The sequence below is a fragment of the Rhinolophus ferrumequinum genome, chromosome 18 (assembly GCF_004115265.2).
Source record: "Rhinolophus ferrumequinum isolate MPI-CBG mRhiFer1 chromosome 18, mRhiFer1_v1.p, whole genome shotgun sequence".
Lineage (NCBI taxonomy): Eukaryota > Metazoa > Chordata > Mammalia > Chiroptera > Rhinolophidae > Rhinolophus > Rhinolophus ferrumequinum.
Genome location: NC_046301.1, coordinates 59,930,654 through 59,950,281, shown reverse-complemented (window position 1 = coordinate 59,950,281; position 19,628 = coordinate 59,930,654). Strand labels below are relative to the sequence as shown.

The 19,628-nt window shown below is 54.6% G+C and overlaps 1 protein-coding gene across 5 annotated transcripts in view; it reads left to right on the top strand.

Moving 5' to 3' along the window:
* Window positions 1–19,628, top strand: part of NFIC (nuclear factor I C) — a 67,323-nt gene that overhangs the window by 38,678 nt on the left and 9,017 nt on the right. For 2 of the 5 annotated variants that reach the window (XM_033134705.1, XM_033134703.1), the window contains exons 3-10: window positions 1,910–1,981; window positions 5,967–6,041; window positions 6,832–6,955; window positions 7,564–7,688; window positions 13,309–13,434; window positions 15,012–15,196; window positions 15,778–15,925; window positions 18,153–18,238. In XM_033134705.1, the coding sequence (XP_032990596.1) occupies window positions 1,910–1,981; window positions 5,967–6,041; window positions 6,832–6,955; window positions 7,564–7,688; window positions 13,309–13,434; window positions 15,012–15,196; window positions 15,778–15,925; window positions 18,153–18,238 (941 nt within the window). The remainder of the gene's footprint in view (window positions 1–1,909; window positions 1,982–5,966; window positions 6,042–6,831; window positions 6,956–7,563; window positions 7,689–13,308; window positions 13,435–15,011; window positions 15,197–15,777; window positions 15,926–18,152; window positions 18,239–19,628) is intronic. The other 3 variants (XM_033134707.1, XM_033134706.1, XM_033134708.1) reach the window with 2 other exon arrangements.

The following is a 19,628-nucleotide window of genomic DNA, read 5'->3' as shown; positions in this document are numbered from 1 at the left end:
GATGTGAAACTGAGACACGGCCTTGCACGAGCCCCGCTCCTCTGCTGTTTATGGCACCCTCAATCTTAGCAGCCAGTAGGTGTGCAAAACACAGTGTGTGCAAAGCCACTAGCACAGTGCCAGACAAACAGCAAGGGCTCATGACTGTTTTAGGAAGTATCATTATTATTATTATCCCCATGACAACCCTGAGGGAACTGAGGCCCCCAGAGAGGAAGTGACCTCCCCTTGACCACACCTCCTCTGAGGCTCCCAGACAGATGGGAACTCAGGCATCTGATCCCAGCAGCCAGCCGGCTCACGCACACACAGGGCGTTGGAGGTCTGGCTGCCCACACAAACCAAGGAACGAAATACAGCTGACCCTTAACAGCATGGGTTTGAACTGTGCGGGTCCACTTACACGTGGGGTTTTTTTCAGTAAATACTGGAAATGTATTTTCTCTTCTTTATGACTTACCGAATAACCTTTTTTCCTCTTGTTTATTGTAAGAATACAGTACATAATACGTATAACATACAAAATATATATGAATTGACTATTTACATTATCAATAAGGCTTGTGGTCAAGGCTTCCGGTAAGCTATTAGTTAAGTTTTTGGGGAGTCAAATTATACAAGGATTTTTGACTGCACAGGGGATCGGTGCTACTAATCCCCGTATTGTTCCAAGAGTCACCTGTGACCTTCATAACAGAGCACAAGTGGCTTGGGGTGGGAAACGTTTCATTTTCTAACTCGTTTTCCTTGCCTATAAAATAGGAACAATAATAATGCCAGCTTTGTAGCTATCTTAAGGATTTAAGGGAACATACAAAATGGGAACAATAAAGTGCCATATTTGCGATCATCTTAGAGATTTAAAAAACTTAGTGATTGTAAGAACAGTAATAATAATGTGATTGATGTTACCATGTATGCCCTAAACACTTCATATGTATTATGTCCTTACTACCTCCTGCTGGGTCTGGGTGATGCTCACAATCATTTGAAAGGGGAGAAAACTGTGGCTCAGAACAGTTAAGTGACTTGCCTGAGGGGACACACACACACACACACTCCCAGCTTTGGGGTGTGGCAGGTGGAGTGCCCTGATTCTCTCTCTGGTATTTGATAGTGATTTCCACCACCTTCCTGTTTGACCTGAGAGACAGATGAGTGAGTCTGGGGATCCCTGTCCGGCTGGGCTCAGCCATGTGCCCCCCACAGCCCCGGTCCTGAGTGGATGTGGGGACTATAGAGCGAGCTGGCATGATCACCCTCCATCCAGGCCACCGGAGCCGATAAAGCTGAGCTCAGCGTCTGTCTGCTATACCCGTCTGCCAAGGAGCCTGATTATTTTTAGATAAGATGGAGGGGCAGACGCCGGGGCGGGAGGGAGCCCCCATGCCAGGCAGGTGGGTGGGGGCATTCCAGCTACAGAGGGACGCCCTTCTGCCCCCTCTTTGGGGGCCGAGTGGCCCCCCAAGACCAGGGGCTGAACCCTTAGGACTTCAAGGCCGAGGGGAGGGGGCCCGAGGGCTCAAAGACTTCTTACTGGTCTTCAGTTTCCCCATGCCAGTAAGATAGGGATGATAGCTCCTCCCTCCTAGGTTTAAGGCTGGATTAAACGAACTACCCTATTTCACAGATGAGGAAACTGAGGCTCAGAGTGGGAAGAGTTCTAACCCACAGCAGAGCCAGCCCCTGCACATAGGTTCTTGCACTGTACGTGAGGCCACATTCCAGCACGTGGGGACCTGCACTGGGGTCTGCAGGTGCCCGGCCAGACATCCGTGATCTTCTGGGACAGCAGCCAAGGGAGGGGGCCAAGCAGAGACCCCGGGTCCTCGCATGTTCAGGGGCCATCCTCTCCTCTTGGGGTGGGGGTCCCTGCAGTGTCACCAACTCCTCCTCTCTTTCTTTGCAGATGCAGAACAGAGTGGCAGTCCCCGGGCAGGGATGGGCTCTGACCAGGAGGACAGCAAGCCCATCACGCTGGGTGAGTCTGGGGAAGGGAGGGGTGGAGAGCACAGCCCCATTCCCATCTTTTATTTGGATATCATTTTCTGAGCACCCCCATGTACTCTGTGTGGCTCTGGGCGCATGCTTTACACATACAAGTATGAACGGTTCATTCCTCACAGCGATGCTGTGGGGTAGGTGCTGTGTTGTTCCATTTTGCAGATGAGGAAACTGAGGCTCAGAGAGGTTAAGAGGCCTGCCCACGGCCACCCAGTGCTTTGAACCCACAACTCTGAGCTCCCAGTGCCTGGGCTCCAAGGTACTCATCCCACGAGAGGGGCCCTGGAGGGCCCTGCAGTCCCATGGGACATTTAACAATGAGTAGTATAAGTCAGTTCTGTGTTGGGGGATGGAAAGTGGGTGAGTTTGCCAGAGGTAGAGCCCTGAAGGACGGAAAGGATTCAGAAGCTGATTCTGCCCTGATCCCCCCAGGATCCCGACCCCCCCAGTCTGTCCTCCCCGAAGTGGCCAGAAGGTGCCACAGATCCCACCCCTCCTCTACCCACAGCCCTCCAGGGGTCCTGTCTCTTCTGGGTAAAAAGCTCAAGTCCTCCCTGCAGCCCCCAAGGCCCTGAATGAACGACCTGCCCTGTTCCCTCCCTGCCCTTGCCTCTGCCTTCTCTCCCCCTCACTCACTCTGCTCCAGCCACAAGTACCTCTTTACTGTTCCTTCAACATGCCAGGCACAGTTCTACCCCAGGACCTTTGCACATGTGCCCTCTGCCTGAAGTTCTACCCCAGGACCTTTGCACATCTGCTATCTGCTCTCCCCCTCCAGATTTCCCGGGTCTCAGCTCAGATGCCCCCCTCTCAGAGAGATCTTCCCTGAGTCCCTGAGCTCAAGCAGCCTAAGCCTCTCTTGATTGATCACCGCCCTCTATTTTATTTTTTCAGAGAAAGTTAGTAATTGCATATGTATTTGCTTCTCTCTCCTAATGGAATATCACCTCAAGGGCAGAGGTTTTTGTCTGTCTTGATCACTGTTGTGCACTCAGCCTAGAATAGGACCTGGTACACAGTAGGTGCTCAATAAATATTTGTAGAGAAAGGAGGGAGGAATGAAGCAGAGAGAAAGAGAAACTGGAGAGATGGTGTATCAGGGACGAGTAAGAAGGAGAGATAAAAAGAAAGGAAGGAAGAAACAACCAGTGTGTGAGGGCATCCGGTTGGATGGACCGGCACAGCCACGCCCAGGGAGGCCAGCTGGTTCCAGGAGGTTCACAGGCCCCCCCCCAGACTGCTGCTCACTGGCCGTCTGTGACCCTGAGTCCTCCATGGCCTCCCGAAATCCCCAGGCACCTCCGTCCAAGCCAGATGTTCAAGGCCGGCGTGGGGCAGCAGCGCTTGGCCTGACCCCCTGGGGAGCTCCAGCGTCTGGCGGAGGAAATCACTTCCTCCCTGCTCGCCAGGGAGTCCCCTGGAGATGGAGCTGGGCAAGCGCTGCACAAACAGGAAACCCCGGTGGGGGGAGGGCGGAGGGGCGTGCTGACACCAGCTGGCCAGCTGGGTCAGCAGGAAGCAGCCATGGCCACTTCCCCTGGACACTGGGGGACCACCGCCCTGTCCTCCCCAGGATGTTGTGGCCCTGAGCATACCAGCATGAGCCTGGGAAGATAGTAAGTGCTCAATAAATGGTGTGCACAAAGCTTGTAACCAGGGAGGCTGGGGTTGCCCGACCATCCAGGGTCTCCGACAGCTTGGGAACTGAGCTCAGTGGTAAGCTCCCTGTGGCCCATGCTGCCCCCTGGGGGCCTGGAGAAGAACTGCTCCCAGCATACACTGCCCCCCCATGCTGAGATGCCTGCCTGCCTGTCCTACCTTCTCTCTGACCACTCTCCCTGGTTCCTTCCGCTCCAGCCCTGCTAGCCTCCAACTCGCCAAGTGTGTTCCAACCCCAAGGTCTTTTGCACAGGCCGTTTGCACCACCAGCAACTTTGTGGCCCCTGGGGAAGAGGCAAAACATCACATTTAAGATCACCCCATTAAGAATAGCCAATACTGCCAGGTGTGGTTCTTGGCAGTATCCAAATTTTAACTCATGTATTCCTATTATCCACCAGTACCCTATGGTGTTGGTAAAATGTTACCTCTCAGCGAGGCCTTGTCTGAGTCCTTTGGGTAAGATAGGTCTCCTTCCCTGCAGGCTCCCCAACCCTGCCTGCCTTACCCCTACCTGACACACCTTATGTTGGACTTCATATTTATTTAAAAAAAATTTTATTGGGGAACAGTGTGTTTCTTCAGGGCCCATCAGCTCCAAGTCATTGTCCTTCAATCTAGTTGTGGAGGGCGCAGCTCAGCTCCAAGTCCAGTCACCGGTTTCAATCTTAGTTGCAGGGGGCTGCCATGCGGGAACTGAACCGTGAGAGCTCTCTCCAACCAACCGAGCCATCTGGTTGCCCCTTTGGAAGCTTAGCGGCAGCTCACTGTCTTCAATCTAGTTGTGGAAGGCGCAGCTCACTGGCCCATGAGGGAATTGAACTGGCAACCCCATTGTTCAGAGCCTGTGCTCCAACCAACTGAGCCATCCGGCTGCCCCAGACTTAATGATATATTTTTTTAAATTTTGTGTTATAGGGGGCGGCTGGTTAGCTCCGTTGGTTAGAGCAAGATGCTCATAACACCAGGGTTGCCACTTCGATCCTCACACGGGCCAGTGTAAGCTGCATCCTCCACAACTAGATTGAAACAACTGCTTGACTTGGAGCTGGTGTGTCCTAGGAAAACACACTTAAAATAAATAAAAGCTTTTTAAAAATTGTATTACAAAATACACATAAAATGTATCATTTTAACCATATTAAAATGTAAAATCCAGTGACATTTAGTACATTCACAATGTTGTGCAACCATCACTACTAATTCCAGAACATTTCATCACCCTAAAAGAAACCCTGTCCCCATCCCCCTCCTCCCGCCCCTAGCAACCACTAACCACTTTCTGTCTCTGTGGATTTGCTTGTTCTGGACATTTCACATAGATGGAATCCCACACTGTGTGGCCTCGTGTGTCCGGCTTCTCTCATGAGCATCATGTGTTCAGGGTCCATCCACGTTGTAGTGAGTGTCAGCGCCTCCCTCCTTTTCGTGGCTGAGTAATATTCCAGTGTGTGGACGGGCCACGTTGTATTGATCCATTCATCCACTGATGGACACTTGGGTTGTTTCCAGTTTGGGTTGATGTGGTCATGCTGTTGTGATCATTCGTGTATAAACCACACCAAGCCCGGAGAGGAGGGTCCTCTTCCTTTGACATTGGGAAGGAGCAGTTCTGGGGACACAGGATTTTAACTGCTGCTCGTGGACCCTCCATTCAACCTGTCATTCTGAGCCTATTTGACAGGCTCTAGTCTAGGCACTGGGGACACGGCTGGGCCTGGGCAGAGACATCCCTGCCTTTGTGGAGCTCCCAGTCTGGAGGGAGAAGGATATGAAACGGTAGGGTTGCCTGGGATGATGAGTGATGCAAGGAGAGCAAGCCCACCCCTCCTAGATAGTTTGCTTCGTATCTCACAGCTGCCCAGATGACCGGGTGTGTGGACCCCATTTTCGTGATTAGGGATCATCAAGGCTCAGGGAGGGGAAGGGATTTGCACCAGATCACAGCGAAGTGGGTGGCCGAGCCAAGATTTGAACCCAGGTCCAGTCTATGCTTGCAGCCTGCTACAGGATGGGGAGGGGAGTCCTGCATGAAGGCGAGGCTGGATATGGAGCCCATCTGGGGCCTCCCGAGAAGGGGAGACTGGCTGAGGATACTAAGAAAAGAACGTATGCTCCAGCTCTGTGAGAGTGGAGGCACTCAATCAAACCAGTGGGGCTTAGCTGGCTAGCTCCCCACTGCAGGACTGCAGGGGGTGGACGGGGTGACTGCCCACGCTGGGTCCAGCCCCTGGAGACTGGGCAGCCCCAAGGTGTCGAGAAGGGAAACAGACCTGCTGACCCCCTTTCTCTCCCTATTCCAGACACGACTGACTTCCAGGAGAGCTTCATCACTTCCGGTGTGTTCAGTGTCACCGAGCTCATCCAAGTGTCCCGGAGTGAGTGTTCCCACCCACCCTGGGCTGGGACCTAGTGAGGGGAGGGGTTCGTACAGGATAAGTGGTGTTGAAAGAGAAGCGACCTTGGGATGGAGACTAAGAGGATCTCAGGGAGAGGGGACGGGCTCAGGGAGGAGGAAGGAACCCACCCCCGCCTTACCCCCTCGTCTTCTCCAGCCACCCCATCACCACCACCAAGCCAAGGTTCCTAGGAAGGGCAGTATCCTAGGAAGAGCCCAAGATCAAGGTGACACGCTCCTCCAAAGGAAATAGACTTCAGATGCTGAGTGGAAGAGCTAAAGAACCTTCTGCCCAGCATCCTTCCTTCCTGGGGCCTCCCCTACTCTGTCCCAGGAGGAGACCCCAGAGGGCTCTACCTCCCCTACACGCTTTACTTCCTGTCCTCTTGTCTTCCCTATGAAAACACTGGTGACCCATTCCACTCCCTCAGACACCCCCGTTTGAATCCCACCTCAAAGTTCTGCTTAACTGTGACCATCACCCTCCTATCCAGATCAGCAGAGCCTGGCCTCTGGGAGTGCTGAGAAGCTTGGCCTCCAGCTCTGACTATGCCTCTGCCTCACAATGCTACCTTGGCCTATCCCGATGGCCTTGGTCTTCTGATCCATAGAATAACACCAGTTTCAGCCAAATTAGGAATCAGGCCAATTTGGGAAGGAGTTCTCATTCTGACCACCTGCCCCCAGATGGCTCTCCCCGCCCTTCTAGGGCCAACTGCAGTCCTGGACCTTGCTCCCTCCCTCATTCACCTCTCTGCCACTTTCTGCAGCACCTGTGGTGACAGGAACAGGACCCAACTTCTCCCTGGGGGAGCTACAGGGGCATCTGGCATACGACCTGAATCCAGCCAGCACTGGCATGAGAAGAACGCTACCCAGCACTTCCTCCAGTGGGTACGTGACCGGGTCCCCATCTCTGGGCATTTCACGACCTCTCACCCACCTCCATCTGGCCCCAGCTGACTCATTCCTGTCCCTGCAATGCCTGTTTTCACGGTCCACTTGGGAAACTCCTCATCCTTCAAAACTCAGCCCTGAGTATCTCTTTCCCCAGCCCTGACACCCCACTCTAGGCTTGAGTCCTATAGGCCCAGCCCTTGAGAGACTCCATGGGAATGAAGCCACTGGCTCTTGATGATATATGCTGTGTGACCATGAGCTGGTCACATGGTGTTTGTTTTGGTTTCCTCATCTGTGAAATGGGATCATAATCCTACTGGGTTGTTCTGAGGATTCCAGTAGGCCAAGTGACTAGCCTTCAGTCTGCACCTTGCTAGCTTGCTGTGAGTCCCTCCCAGCCTCTGGCCCCGGGTGTGCCACCTAAGCAACCGCAGTTTGAAACAGGTGTTAATAAAACTGGCTGAAAGTCCGCGGTTTCCATGATGTCTCGTGAGAGCGCTCTTCTCGCCCCACCCCCTGAGGACCGGAAGTTTGCAAAGCCCGCCGCCTCCGCCCGTGTCTCTGTGGTAACCAGCCTGCGCTCTGCTTCCCTCACCCTTTAGGAGCAAGCGGCACAAATCAGGCTCCATGGAGGAAGATGTGGATACGAGCCCCGGCGGTGATTACTACACTTCACCCAGCTCTCCCACGAGTAGCAGCCGAAACTGGACAGAGGACATGGAAGGAGGTGGGGCTGGCTGCGGGGGTGGAGCCGGCCTTCCGGTCGGGGTTACGGCGGCGGGGACTACGTATTCCGGCCGGCACTGCGTGGGCGCCAGGGAGCGGGATGCGTGCCTAGAACCGCTCGGCCTCCTGGGAGTTGTAGTCACGCGAGCTGCGCTCTCAGAAGTGAAGTTCGGGCTCACGTTCCCGGCGCCTTTTTGATTCCGCTCAGGCCGGGGAGGGCGAAGTCTGTTCCTTTCCCGACTTTCCTGCTCTCTGCCTGTGAGGGGCCCATCTTTGTGCGGTTCTTGAGCTACAGAATTGACTCAATAGGGATTCTGATCAACAGGGTGCTTTTTTCAGGGACTTGCCATAGACCTCATCTAGAAGGTCCCAGCTCGAGGGTCCTGAGATGTAGGAACCCTTATTGGGGTCCAACATGGATTGGATTTCCTATATATACGACATTACCATGGGATCTTACCCTGTGTGATTCTAGTTGTGTAGGAGCCCTGTCTCTTTTCTCATAGGGTCCTTTTCTAGGGAGATTTTGTTCTGTTTTGTCTTCACAGGGTTCTCTGCATACTGTCGTGGGGTTCCTATTCAGTAGTGTCAGCAGTTCCATAGGGTCTCTTTTCTATTGAGCGCTAGCTCCTGGGGATTCTTTGTTTACATATTGTGTCCCCAAGGGCTTTCTCCAAAGATTTCCCTTCTTTGGGGTTCCCATCTCTACCGCAGTTCTCATTCTCATCTCTTTCACTTTAAGGTTCTGCTCTCTAGCTGGCCGCATCTGTGACTGTCCAGAAATGGTGTGCAAAGTGGCCCACAGGCTTGTGTTACACTGGAACGGCGTCCCTGTCTTTCCTCGTATTTTCTGCAGGGTCTTGCCCCTAATTTCAGAAGCACCACCACTGTATCTAATCCTTTGTGCCTTATTAAGGAAGGGTTCACCCCATGGGATAGCCTAGTGCTTACGAATGTGGACTGGAGTCCACCAGCCCTTACAGCTTCCTGGTGACCCCACCACTCTGAGCCTCAGTTTCCACATCTCCAAAATGGGAGTGATGAGATCATTCATTTTTCAGAAAGTCAGGAGGAGGAAATGGTAGAATGTGCATAAAGCAACGGTCTGGCACCTGATGAGTGCCCAGGAAACAGGCGAGTTTATTGTTGCTCCTGTCTATAAAATTCCCATCTCTTTGAATCGGTCTCTAACACATCTGGTTTTGACAGCTGAGGTCCCAAGTGTCCTCCATCTTTCACGGTGTGAGCTCCCAGAGCAGGTACCTAACTCTGGGAGGACCTGTCTCTGTATTTGTTAGGCTCTAATTTGGGTCAAAGTGTTTCTTTGGTTCTATCTGTGGGTTCCCCGTCTGTCAGGTTTGTCTCTATAAAGATTCTGTATTCAATAAGCTTTAAGTTTGATTGTGAGAAACAGAAATCCCAAAAGGACGGTACATTTCTCCCACAAGGAAGTGGCCAGCCATCAGCAGCCCTGGGCAAGTGTGATATAAGGGACTTAGGCTCCTGCCTTGTGCTCCACTGAATGTGGTTTTCATTCCCACCTCATGGTCCAAGAAACTGCTGGAGCTCCAGTCATCATGTCTGCATTCCAGCTAGCAAGAAAAAAGAAGGATCAAGTCTGGGCATGTTGTCTTCCTTTATGAATAATTCTCGAAAGATGCACTTACCTCTTTTGCTTGTCTCTGTGCCCCTGCATTAGTCATGTGACTAATGCTACAGAGGGACACTGGGAACTGTAGTCTTATTTTGGGCAATTATGTGCCCATCCCAAATTTGAGGATTCTGTTACTACAGAAGAAGGGTAGAAGACATATTGGGAGTCTTCTGCCCTGTCATTTACTGATTGGGAACTCAAAAGCATTTCTTATGAACTGTGTGATTGAAGAGCCTGTCTGCATATAAAGTGTCCACTGTTTCGAGCTGAAAGACAGTCTCCGTGATGGAAGCAACATCATCCCGGAGAGGGAAAATTATAGCATAAGTCTATTGATTAGGAAAAGAGTAAGGTTGGAAATAAACAGTCTAGTTTTCTATTTAGGAAGTTCAAAAAAGAAACAGTTTTAAAAAGAAGGAAATGTTAGAGCAAGTCACTGGGGCTTGGTCTGACCTTCCTGCCCCTTGAGAATGGCAGCAATGGGAGTGACAGCAATAAGAGAGGACGAGGAGGAAACCTGTACCAGCATCTGGTGTGTGATGAGGAATCATGGAGCTGGAAGGGAATGTCACAGGAGGCCTGTCCCCCTTTCGTTTCCATTGGTTGCCTCTGGTGATGGCAAACTCACTCCCTCCTATGACAGCCTCGGTAAAAACCCCGACTGTATGTCTGTCCCTGTCCTGCGAGTGCGCACAGCCTAGTGGGGGACATGGCTTTGTGTCTCCTCCTCTCCCTCCTCCCCCCACCCCTCCTCTTTCTCCTCCTTCTGGCTTCCTCCAGCTTCCTGTCTAGACAGCCCCCAATTAGCTGCTCATTAAGGGGGTTAAACTAATTAGAGCATTCTCCCTTCCTCTGCTGTGGCTACTGTGAGCAGCTAATGCTGCACCCCCAACAGCCACACTTTGGTGCTTGGGAGGGGCAGAGGTCTGGGGGTATCATGCCAGCCCCACCCAGGCAAGACCCCTGGAGCCACATCGCTGAGGCCTGATGAGCCAGTCTCTAGGCCTTTGCCCCCTCCATGCCCAGGCCAGGAGTGTCCTTTTTCCTCCTGGCCACCACCTCTTGAGGCCTTCCCTGATTACCCATCCAAGCAAGGCAGAAAGAGGGCACCCTCTGCTCAGCTCCCAGGGTGCTTTGTTTTTGCTGCTTCTGCAGCCCTCCTGCAGGGGGCGTAGGCCCCACAGATGGGCGGTTATTATATAGGTGAAGCAGGCAACCCCCCACCCCTCCCGGGGCTCTCCTATCTCTGTTTGAACTTGAAGGGCAAAAGGGGGTGACGGATCATGGCCTGTAGAGTTAGAGTTGAGTTTGAATATCAGCTCCACCACTTAATTGACTTTGGCCTTGGGCAAGTGACTTCTCCCTTCAGGCCTCTGTCTCCACATCTGTGACACGGGGGCGACTCCCATAAGCCCTGAATGGGTAGTTGTGAGGATGACAGAACAGGCTCAGAGTGCTCTGCGCAAGACCTTGAAAAGGGTCTTTAGTGGGGTGGTTCTGCTCCCAGGGGACACTGGGAGGTGTCTGGGGACATCTGTTGGTGTCGTGACTGAGGGTGGTCCTGGCATCGAGTGGGAGAGCGCAGGGATACTGCTCAGCACCCCGCAGGGCCCAGGACGGCCCCACAGAGAGTCAGGCAACCCCAGTTCCTGTGGTGCCAACGGAGAGAGGCCTCACAGCTAGTAAACACTCACTGAATGGCGGCTCGTCTCACCAGAACGAAGCGCTCCATCCGTGTACACACACACTCACTAACCCTGCGTTCTGGGGCCCTGGAGACCCAGTGGTCAGCTAGAGTGGACCCCTTCCCCAGTAGAGCTGGTATTCCAGTGTGGATGGCCTGGTTTGTGATGCAAACGGATGGATACTCAGAGGAGAGCCATAGAGGCCTGCCTGTTCATTGCAGAGTGTGTGCTTCAGTGGGGACAGACAGGTATGTGTGTTCATTAAGGCACATGTCTCCAATGGGTGCATACAGGATGCTCAGATGGGGACCTGTAGGTGTGTGTTGAGAGGGAGATGGCCGCTCAGATGGGGGGAATATTACAGGTTAAGTGGAGATCTGGGGCTCAGATGGGGGACATATGGCCATTGTGTTACTGGACGGCAGTGCCTCAAATTGGGGCATTACAGGCCTATTTGCTGAACAAACGGGATGCCCAGATGTGGGGTGCATGCTCAGGGCCCTCTGGAGCCTGCCCAGGAGCAGGAAGGGTTATTCTTGCAGCGCCCGCCAGGTTCCCGCCTGCCCTGGCTCCTACAGGCTCCATCTCAGGCAGGAAGCTCTTGGGGGCAGGGCTGCGCCAGGCTATTTCCATCCAGGACAGGCTGTTCTAGGAAATCCTCCTAAGTGAGCGTCTGACAGCCCTAACCTCGTTCTGCTGCAGCCCGCCACCCATCCTGCTCAGCGTGCGCACGCGCGAACACACACGCACACACACACCCCTCCCCCCCCACAGGACCAGCCTCCTCTCTTGCCCATAGCCCTGGGTCCCACCAGCTCCTCCTGTTTCCTGGGAAGGCATGGGCCCTGACTCCCTCTGCCCTGCCAATTCATGTGCCAGGACATGCGCACTCACACAGCGTGGTGCGTCCTCAGGGCCATCAAGAACTGTGGGGTTTGTAACAGCAAAAGCAGTTAACTGCCTGAGTAGCCATCAGGTGGCCTGGTTCTCAGATCTGGCTCACCCCAAGCTCTGCTGTTAGAGAGGACAGGAAGCTCCCTATGTGGAAATGCCACGAAGGAAAGGGTGCAGCAGCACGCTGGGAGACATGTGCAGATGCCCACCCATAGAACCGTCGGAGGAGCCCCCAGAAACAGTGACAGCATGCCTCCGAGGAGGGCTAGGGGTTCTAGCTGGGGTGACTCCTCCTTCAGGGGATACTGGACATCTGTGCTTGTCACATGGGGGCAACTCCTGGCACCGAGTGGGTGGGGCCCAGAGGCTGCTCAGCCCCAGTGCCCAGGACGGCCGTGACGTCAGCAGTGCTGAGGGACAGACCCTGGAGCAGGGACCATGTGCTGGGTGGCAGGAAAGTCAAACCCCTCACCATGGCCTCAGTGGGTGCATTTCACCCTAAAAGAAACTTTAAAAATAGTTTCCAAACATATACTTCTCTGGGCCCCACTTCTCTGAGAAACCAATTCCAGGAATGGGACCGGGCCCAGGACCCTGCATTTTGGGGAGCACACCACCATCCTTAGCTCTCATATCCAGAGGATGGCAAAGGTGGGGGTGCAGGGAGGAGGGCAAGGGGCACTCATGTTTCTTCAGGGCTAATGTGTGCCTAGCACTGGTGTGGTACATCTTCTGTATCATGAGCCAGTGTTCAGTCTGTGCCGGGGTCTCCATGAGTGCCGGCGCGCCTATGTTACACCATTCATTCATTCGTTCGTTCATTCAGGAAGGTACAAGGGGCTGAGCTGTCAGGGTTCCCCCGGGCCAGGGCAGGGGAGGTAGTAAGGACCCCGTCTTCGGAGGAATGACAATTAGCAAGTAATTCCAGCGAGTGGGTGTGCTCCAGGCTCTGGTCTAATAGCTTCACATGTTGTATCTCAGTTAATCCTCGCAATGACCCTGAAAGGAAGGTTCTCTTCCTTCCCCCAGTAAGATTGAGGGAACGTGAGCACAGCTGCTCAGAGGCTTGTCTGTGTCCTCTCAGCTCGCCAGGGCCCTCCCCTCTGCTCATCCTGCTGCATTCTCCAGGACTCTGGCATCCCCTGGGGGGACTTAGCTCTGGAAGGAGAGGACGTGGGAGGCCAGGTTGTGACATCAGGGGCCCATGTTGGCATCAAGGCCATGGACCCCAGGCAGCTACCTTCGCTGCTCTGAGCCTCGGTTTGCTCTGTCTGTAAAATGGGCCCCCAGGCCCTTGCCTACAGGCTGCTGGAATAAAGGGGCAGGGCCCCCGCAGGGAAGCGAGGGGTGCCCACAGCCCTGTGACCCTCAGGCCCTTTCCCACACAGGCATCTCATCCCCGGTGAAGAAAACAGAGATGGACAAGTCACCTTTCAACAGCCCGTCACCCCAGGACTCGCCGCGCCTCTCCAGCTTCACCCAGCACCACCGGCCCGTCATCGCTGTGCACAGTGGTGAGCACCACGGGCCCAGGCAGGGAGGGGAAGCCCGGCCCTCTGATCAGGCCTTTCACGGCCAAGAAGTCCCATTACTATAGCCACCCTGCTGGGCAAGGAAGCCTGGAAATGCCACAGTGGAGAGCACCCAGGCCTGACTTGTCTCTTTGGATCTCAGTTTCCCCGTTTGCGTGAGAAGGAGGTGCACACGCCTGTGGCTCACCCCTCAACCTGCTTCCCTATGTCACACTTGAGCAACCCACAAACAGACAATGGTTTCCGGTGGTCCCAGAAGGAGGCAGGCCATGCAGGTGATACAGGGGTGCTCCCAGGCACATGGACAGGAAGCGTCACACTCACAGCAGAGGGAGACAGGCTCCAGCAACCACAGGGTGTGAGCTGAGCCAGTCACTCTGCCCCTGGCCCTCCCTGTGCTCACCTGTTAGTTGGGGTTCCCCCTCCCAGGGCTGTCATTAGGACAGAATGAGAAGTCGTGGCAAGCTCTCGATTGCCTGTTACCCCATTGTTACGATGATAATGATTTAGGTCCATATAGGGACCTAAATCAACATAGCACAGTAGTTTAGGCCAGTGGGTGGCCAACCATGGCCCATGGCGTGTGTTCTTATAAATAAAGTTTTATTAACCCATGGCCACACCCATTCATTTACATATAATCTGTGGCTGCTTTCAGGCTATGATGGCAGAGTTGAGTAGTTGCAACAGAGACCATATGGCCCAAAAAGCCAAAAATATTTCCTGTCTGCCCGGAGGCTAGAGAGAGAAAGGGAGAGTGACTACAAATGGGCACAGGGCTCCTTTTTGGGGTGATGAGAATGTTCTGGAATTAGAGAATGAATATAATAAAAAAAAAAAAAATCACTGAATTGTTTAGCCAAAAAAAAAAAGCAAATACCACAATGAAATGTTATTTGGTCAATGAAAAGGAGGGAGGCGCTGACACTCGCCACAGCGTGGATGGACCTGAACACACGGGGCTCATGAGAGAAGCCGGACACACAAGGCCACACAGTGTGTGATTCCACTTATGGGAAATGTCCAGAACAGGCACGTCCACAGACAAGACGTGGATTAGCAGTTGCCAGGGGCTGGGGTGGGGGATGGGGGCCTTCTTTTTGGGATGATGAAAATTTTCTAAAAGAGATTACAGTTATAGTTGAATTTGCTAAGAAAATTGTATGCTTTAAAAAGGTGAATTTTATAGTATGCAAATTATATCTCAAGTTTCAAAAAGTACTGACCACTTGGCCCTTTACAGAACGAGCCATGGGACCAGACAGCCTGGGCTTGAACCCTGGGTTGGCTACCTGCTTGCTGTGTGGCCTGGGGCAGGGATATAACCTCTGAAAGCCACCATGTCATTCTCTGTTTAAAAAAAAAAGCAGGGGTGACACCAGAACCCAAAGGTTTTCCCTGAAAGTCAGCATGTTTGGGCGTGTGAATGACAACATGGCCTGGCCTGTGGCAGGCACTGCTAGGTCCCGCAGCTGTCATTAAATGCACCGCGATGTGGGCATGACCCACTAACATCACAGAGCAGAGCCCCCATGACTGCCCCCTCCCTGTCTCCACAGGGATCGCCCGGAGCCCTCATCCATCCTCAGCCCTGCACTTCCCCACGACCTCCATCCTGCCCCAGACGGCCTCCACCTACTTCCCACATACGGCTATCCGCTACCCACCTCACCTCAATCCACAGGACCCACTCAAAGATCTCGTCTCGCTGGCTTGTGACCCAGCCAGCCAGCAACCTGGACCGGTGAGTTTGGGGGGCGCAGACCTCCCCTCTGCTCCACACTTGGCTCCAGGCGACCTCCCTGGGGCCCTGGGCTGCCTTGGGTGGCTCTCTGATGTGGATCCTCTATTTTAAAGGGTTTTGTGCATTGCAGGGATCCACTTAGGTTTTTTCAGATGTTAGAATTGACAGTATATATTTTATGAAATGCTTTGAAATCAAACACGGTCATATAGCTGCAGCTCAGGCCGGCTTTTGCCAAACTTCCACAAAAAACTTCCAGTGTTCCAGAGCGTTGCAGATTTTGGAACTGCAGACGCAGCGGTGGATGGTCCTGGTAATGAGGAAAAGCATAAAGACCATGTTGTGGACCCATGTTGTTTAGGATGAGGAGGCATCACGTGGAAGGAAAGTGTGTGGGTCTAAAGTGGCTTAAGGAGGAGACGAAGGCAGTGTGGTCCCAGGATGCTAAAGGCCTGCGGGGCCCACGGTACCCACCAAACTCGTCTGGACACGCCAGCCTTGTCCCCCAGGCAGGCCGAGGACGGCAGCCCGAGGTGAGGGGGCGCCGCCGCCTTAACCACCTGTCTCTCTGTTCCCCCCAGTTAAATGGAAGTGGTCAGCTCAAAATGTCCAGTCACTGCCTTTCTGCTCAGATGCTGGCACCCCCGCCCCCCGGGCTGCCGCGGCTGGCGCTCCCCCCTGCCACCAAACCCACCTCCGAGGGAGGAAGCACGTCGCCGACCTCGCCCTGTAAGCACTCGGGAAGCGGTGCCCGTGGCAGGGCGGGCGTCCCTGAGGGGCCCCCTCCACTCCCCTCCCCGACTGCTGGGGTTGGGGGCTCAGGCCTGGCCTGGTGGGTACTGGCGAGTTTGGTGGGTCCCCAGATAGAGGCCTGGGTTGGGGCCGCAGGGTTGGGCCCACGTGGGGCCAGGGCGACTTAGGAGATGGCAGGGGCAAGTCTGCAGTCTACCCTGATTGGCCAAGTGGCACGGGGTCCCCATCGCCCACTCTGCACCCCTAAGCCCTCCTCCGTGTCAAGAAGCAGCTGGCAATAGATGAAGATCTCCAGCTGGTGGGCTGAGGGCCTTACCCAGCCCCCAGGTGCCCTTTGTTTGTGAAAAATGAGAATCTGTTGTTGTGTTCAAATCAGGACATTTCACATAAAAAATTCAAGAATTCTAAATTCTCGAGGGAGGCAGGGAAATGGCCACAGTAGGCCCTGTTCTTGCCAGTGACCCGGGCGGAGCCACACCTGTAGGGGGGACATGCCCCACCTGCCTCCTGGATCCTGGAAGACCCTGACTGAGCCACCTGACCTTCTGGAATTTCCCACTCTCTGGGTGTGGTTCCAGGGGGTGGGTACCCTGGTTGAAAGCCCTAGGTTGGTATCCTCACCTTTTAGAACCTTCCACTCTCTAGTCATGGTTCCAGGTGGTAGCCTGCTGGAAGGCCCTGGGTTGGTCTCTTCACCTTCTAGAGGTTCCCACCCTTTGGATGTGGCTCCAAATTACAGCTCACCAGCCCGCAGTGCACTCCCCCACCCAGGGTTGCTCCAGGCTGAGAAGCTGCTCCCAGATTCCCCACACTGGGGTCTACCCTGTCAACGGGGGCTCTATACCCAGCCTCTTCCTGGACCCCAGAACAGGCTTGGGTGGGCCGTCCATGCTTTACCAGGCTGCTTCGCTTGGGGCCACCTACCTCAGCACCCAGAGCCTCATCCTGCCTCCTCTCAGGCCTGTCCTCTCCAATCAGGGGCCCTGGGCAGACAGTCTCAGAGCCCCCGGACTTCTCCCACCATCTCATTCTACTCCTTACCTCCTTTTTGAGTGTCTCTCTCCCTTGTTCCCCAAATGAAATTCCTCACCCCACCTGATCAGGAGGGGCCAGCAGCACCATCTGGGCCCCGTTGGCCTCCTTCCCTGCATGCAGCACCCCCTGCCCCCAACATTCCTTCCCCTCCCCCCACCACATCCGTTGCCTGCCAAGACCCAGGGCAGCTTCCATTACAGAGCAGCTGTATCTGAACACCAAATGCAGAGCTGGACACTGGGTTCGAATCCAGCCTCTGCAGCTCTCCCTGTGTGACCTTGGGCAAATGTCCTCCCCTCTCTGAGCCTCAGTTTCTCAGCCAAAAAATGGGACAGTCACAGTACCGGATTCAGAGAGGTGTGGTACAAGTCGGTAAAAAAGATTAGGGAGAACATTTAGTGCGATGCCAGGTGCAGAGTAGAGTCAGTATGTGGTGTTGGTGACCACTGACTATCTGCTTTCTCATCTGTGAAATGGGGATAATTATCTTGGCTTCATTGAGACCACTGAGTGTTAAATGGGATTAGGCCCAGTGTCTGGCATACAGTAGATACTTAATAGATGCAGAATAAACAGTTCCCTCTCTTTCCCTGCACCGGGAGCCTGCTTCCCCCCCACAGCCCTGGATCCTCACTGCCTCCCACTTAACCCCACCCTGACTGAGACTCTGTGGGGACCCTCTCACCATCCCAGTCCCAGCCTGTCTGAGGCCCCTGAGCCCCGGTGGCACCCAACCGTGAATTTACTCGCCGACAAAATGTGATCGGTGAGACTAAAATAAATATACGTGTGTGTGTGGATGCGAGCACCCGGCCTTCCCCGTGCCTCTCCAGGAGGAAAATTAATAAATAAAGCGCCCTCAATAATTGATGGCGCCCTGCATGGGATTCAGGCCGCGGTCGCAGGGTGTGCCAGGTAGTGGAGCACCCTGAATAATTGACAGGCGGTTTCTGAAATATGAATCTTTCATCCTGTGCCTTTGCTCCCAGCAGGTGCCTCTCCCTTGTAACCCCAGGGGCCTGTGACTGTGGGTTTTTCTGGGTGCCCGGATTGGCCTGGGGGGGAGGGGCGCTGGGTTCTTTGTGACCCTGGGCAGCGGCCACCCTCTCTGGGTGCTCCCGCGCAGCCCCCTTCTCTAACGGGCTCTCGGTCTCTCTCCTCCCCGCAGCCTACTCTACGCCCGGCACGTCCCCTGCAAACCGTTCCTTTGTGGGATTAGGACCAAGGGATCCAGCGGGCATTTATCAGGCACAGGTAGGGGCCAAGAGGCCAGCTGGTGGGGGGGAGGGAGGTCCGGGGCAGAGGGGCTGGCCTGGGCGCACAGGGAGAGGCCGGCCTGCTGGGTCACGTGCCACCCCTTCCCCCCGCCAAACCCCCGGCACGGTGGCCGTTAAATGTGGCAGGGGGACCAGCCTCCCCTACCCTTCCAGAGCCTCAAGTATAGCCGTGCCCCAAAACCCTGCCTACAACTTCCTACTGGGAGACCTTCATGGGCTGTCGCCACCTCAGGCCCATTTGTACGGATGGGGAGACTGAGTCCCGTAGAGGCAAGGGGATTTGCCCAGGATCACACAGCACGTCATCCTAAGCTTTCAACCCCCCAGCCCTCATCCCTTTCCATGCCGCCCGCCAGTGGGACCATGGGGGAGGAGGGCCAGGGGTGGCAGAGGACTCCAGAATGCCAGGGGCAGGTGGGGAACCTAAGGCAGCCTGTGGCAGCAGGTGGCGGGGGGGTCACCCAGTAGAGCACGCATACTCCCACCCCAGACCCAGCCTGCGAGGTGGGCGAGGCGGCAGAGGCAGAGTTGGTATTACTGCAGCTCAGTGTTTACCAGGGTCGGGGGGGGGGGGGGGGGAAGGAAGGCCATCTGAAGACAAGACCAGGAGGCTCAGAGAGGAGGAGCAAGTTGCCTGAGGCTGCACAGCAGTGGAGGATAGCCCCGATGGGTCCAGAACTGAGACTGGCTCCCAGCTTCTGGTGGAGTGGAAGGTGGCCTCAGCCTACTGCCTGTGTGTCCTGACACCTGACCTCACATCAGAGTCCGAATCTGTGCCCTGTGCAGGCCGGAAATGTGTTGGCAATTGGTGTCCGAGGGTGATGGCTGATCCCTGGAATATCCACTACTCAGTGTGTGTGAGGGTGGGGCTTGCAGAATGTAAAATAGCCCAAGGGCCGCACCAGCCCCTACAGGCTGTCTGAGGCCCAGGCACAGAGAAAACCTGTGCGGGGCTCCCTAGCAGCCTCTAATCGCCAGAACCACAGAGCATGGGGATTTGTGGGGTCCCAGGGGCCATATTTGAACCCTTCAGCCACTGTGGGAGGGTCCTTTGCATCAGAGTCCACAGGCAGGGGTGGGGAGAAGGTGAAGAGTTACCCATATCTCCCATCCTCGGCTAAGACCAAAAATCCGCCATTCTGACCAGGCCCAAGGAACAGCCTGGCCTCCTGGGGACCCTCCAAGGCTGGCCTTGTTACAGCTCAAGGTATATAAAGTGTGGGGAGAGGACCCGGCCATCCTCCTCCCTCCTGGCCCAGGCCTCACACCCAGCCCTGCTTTAACTACTCTGAACCTCTGTCTCTTCTTCTGGCCTTGGGCACCTCCCAGGGATCCTTTGAAGGGTCTGGAGTGTTAGGGGACCAGTT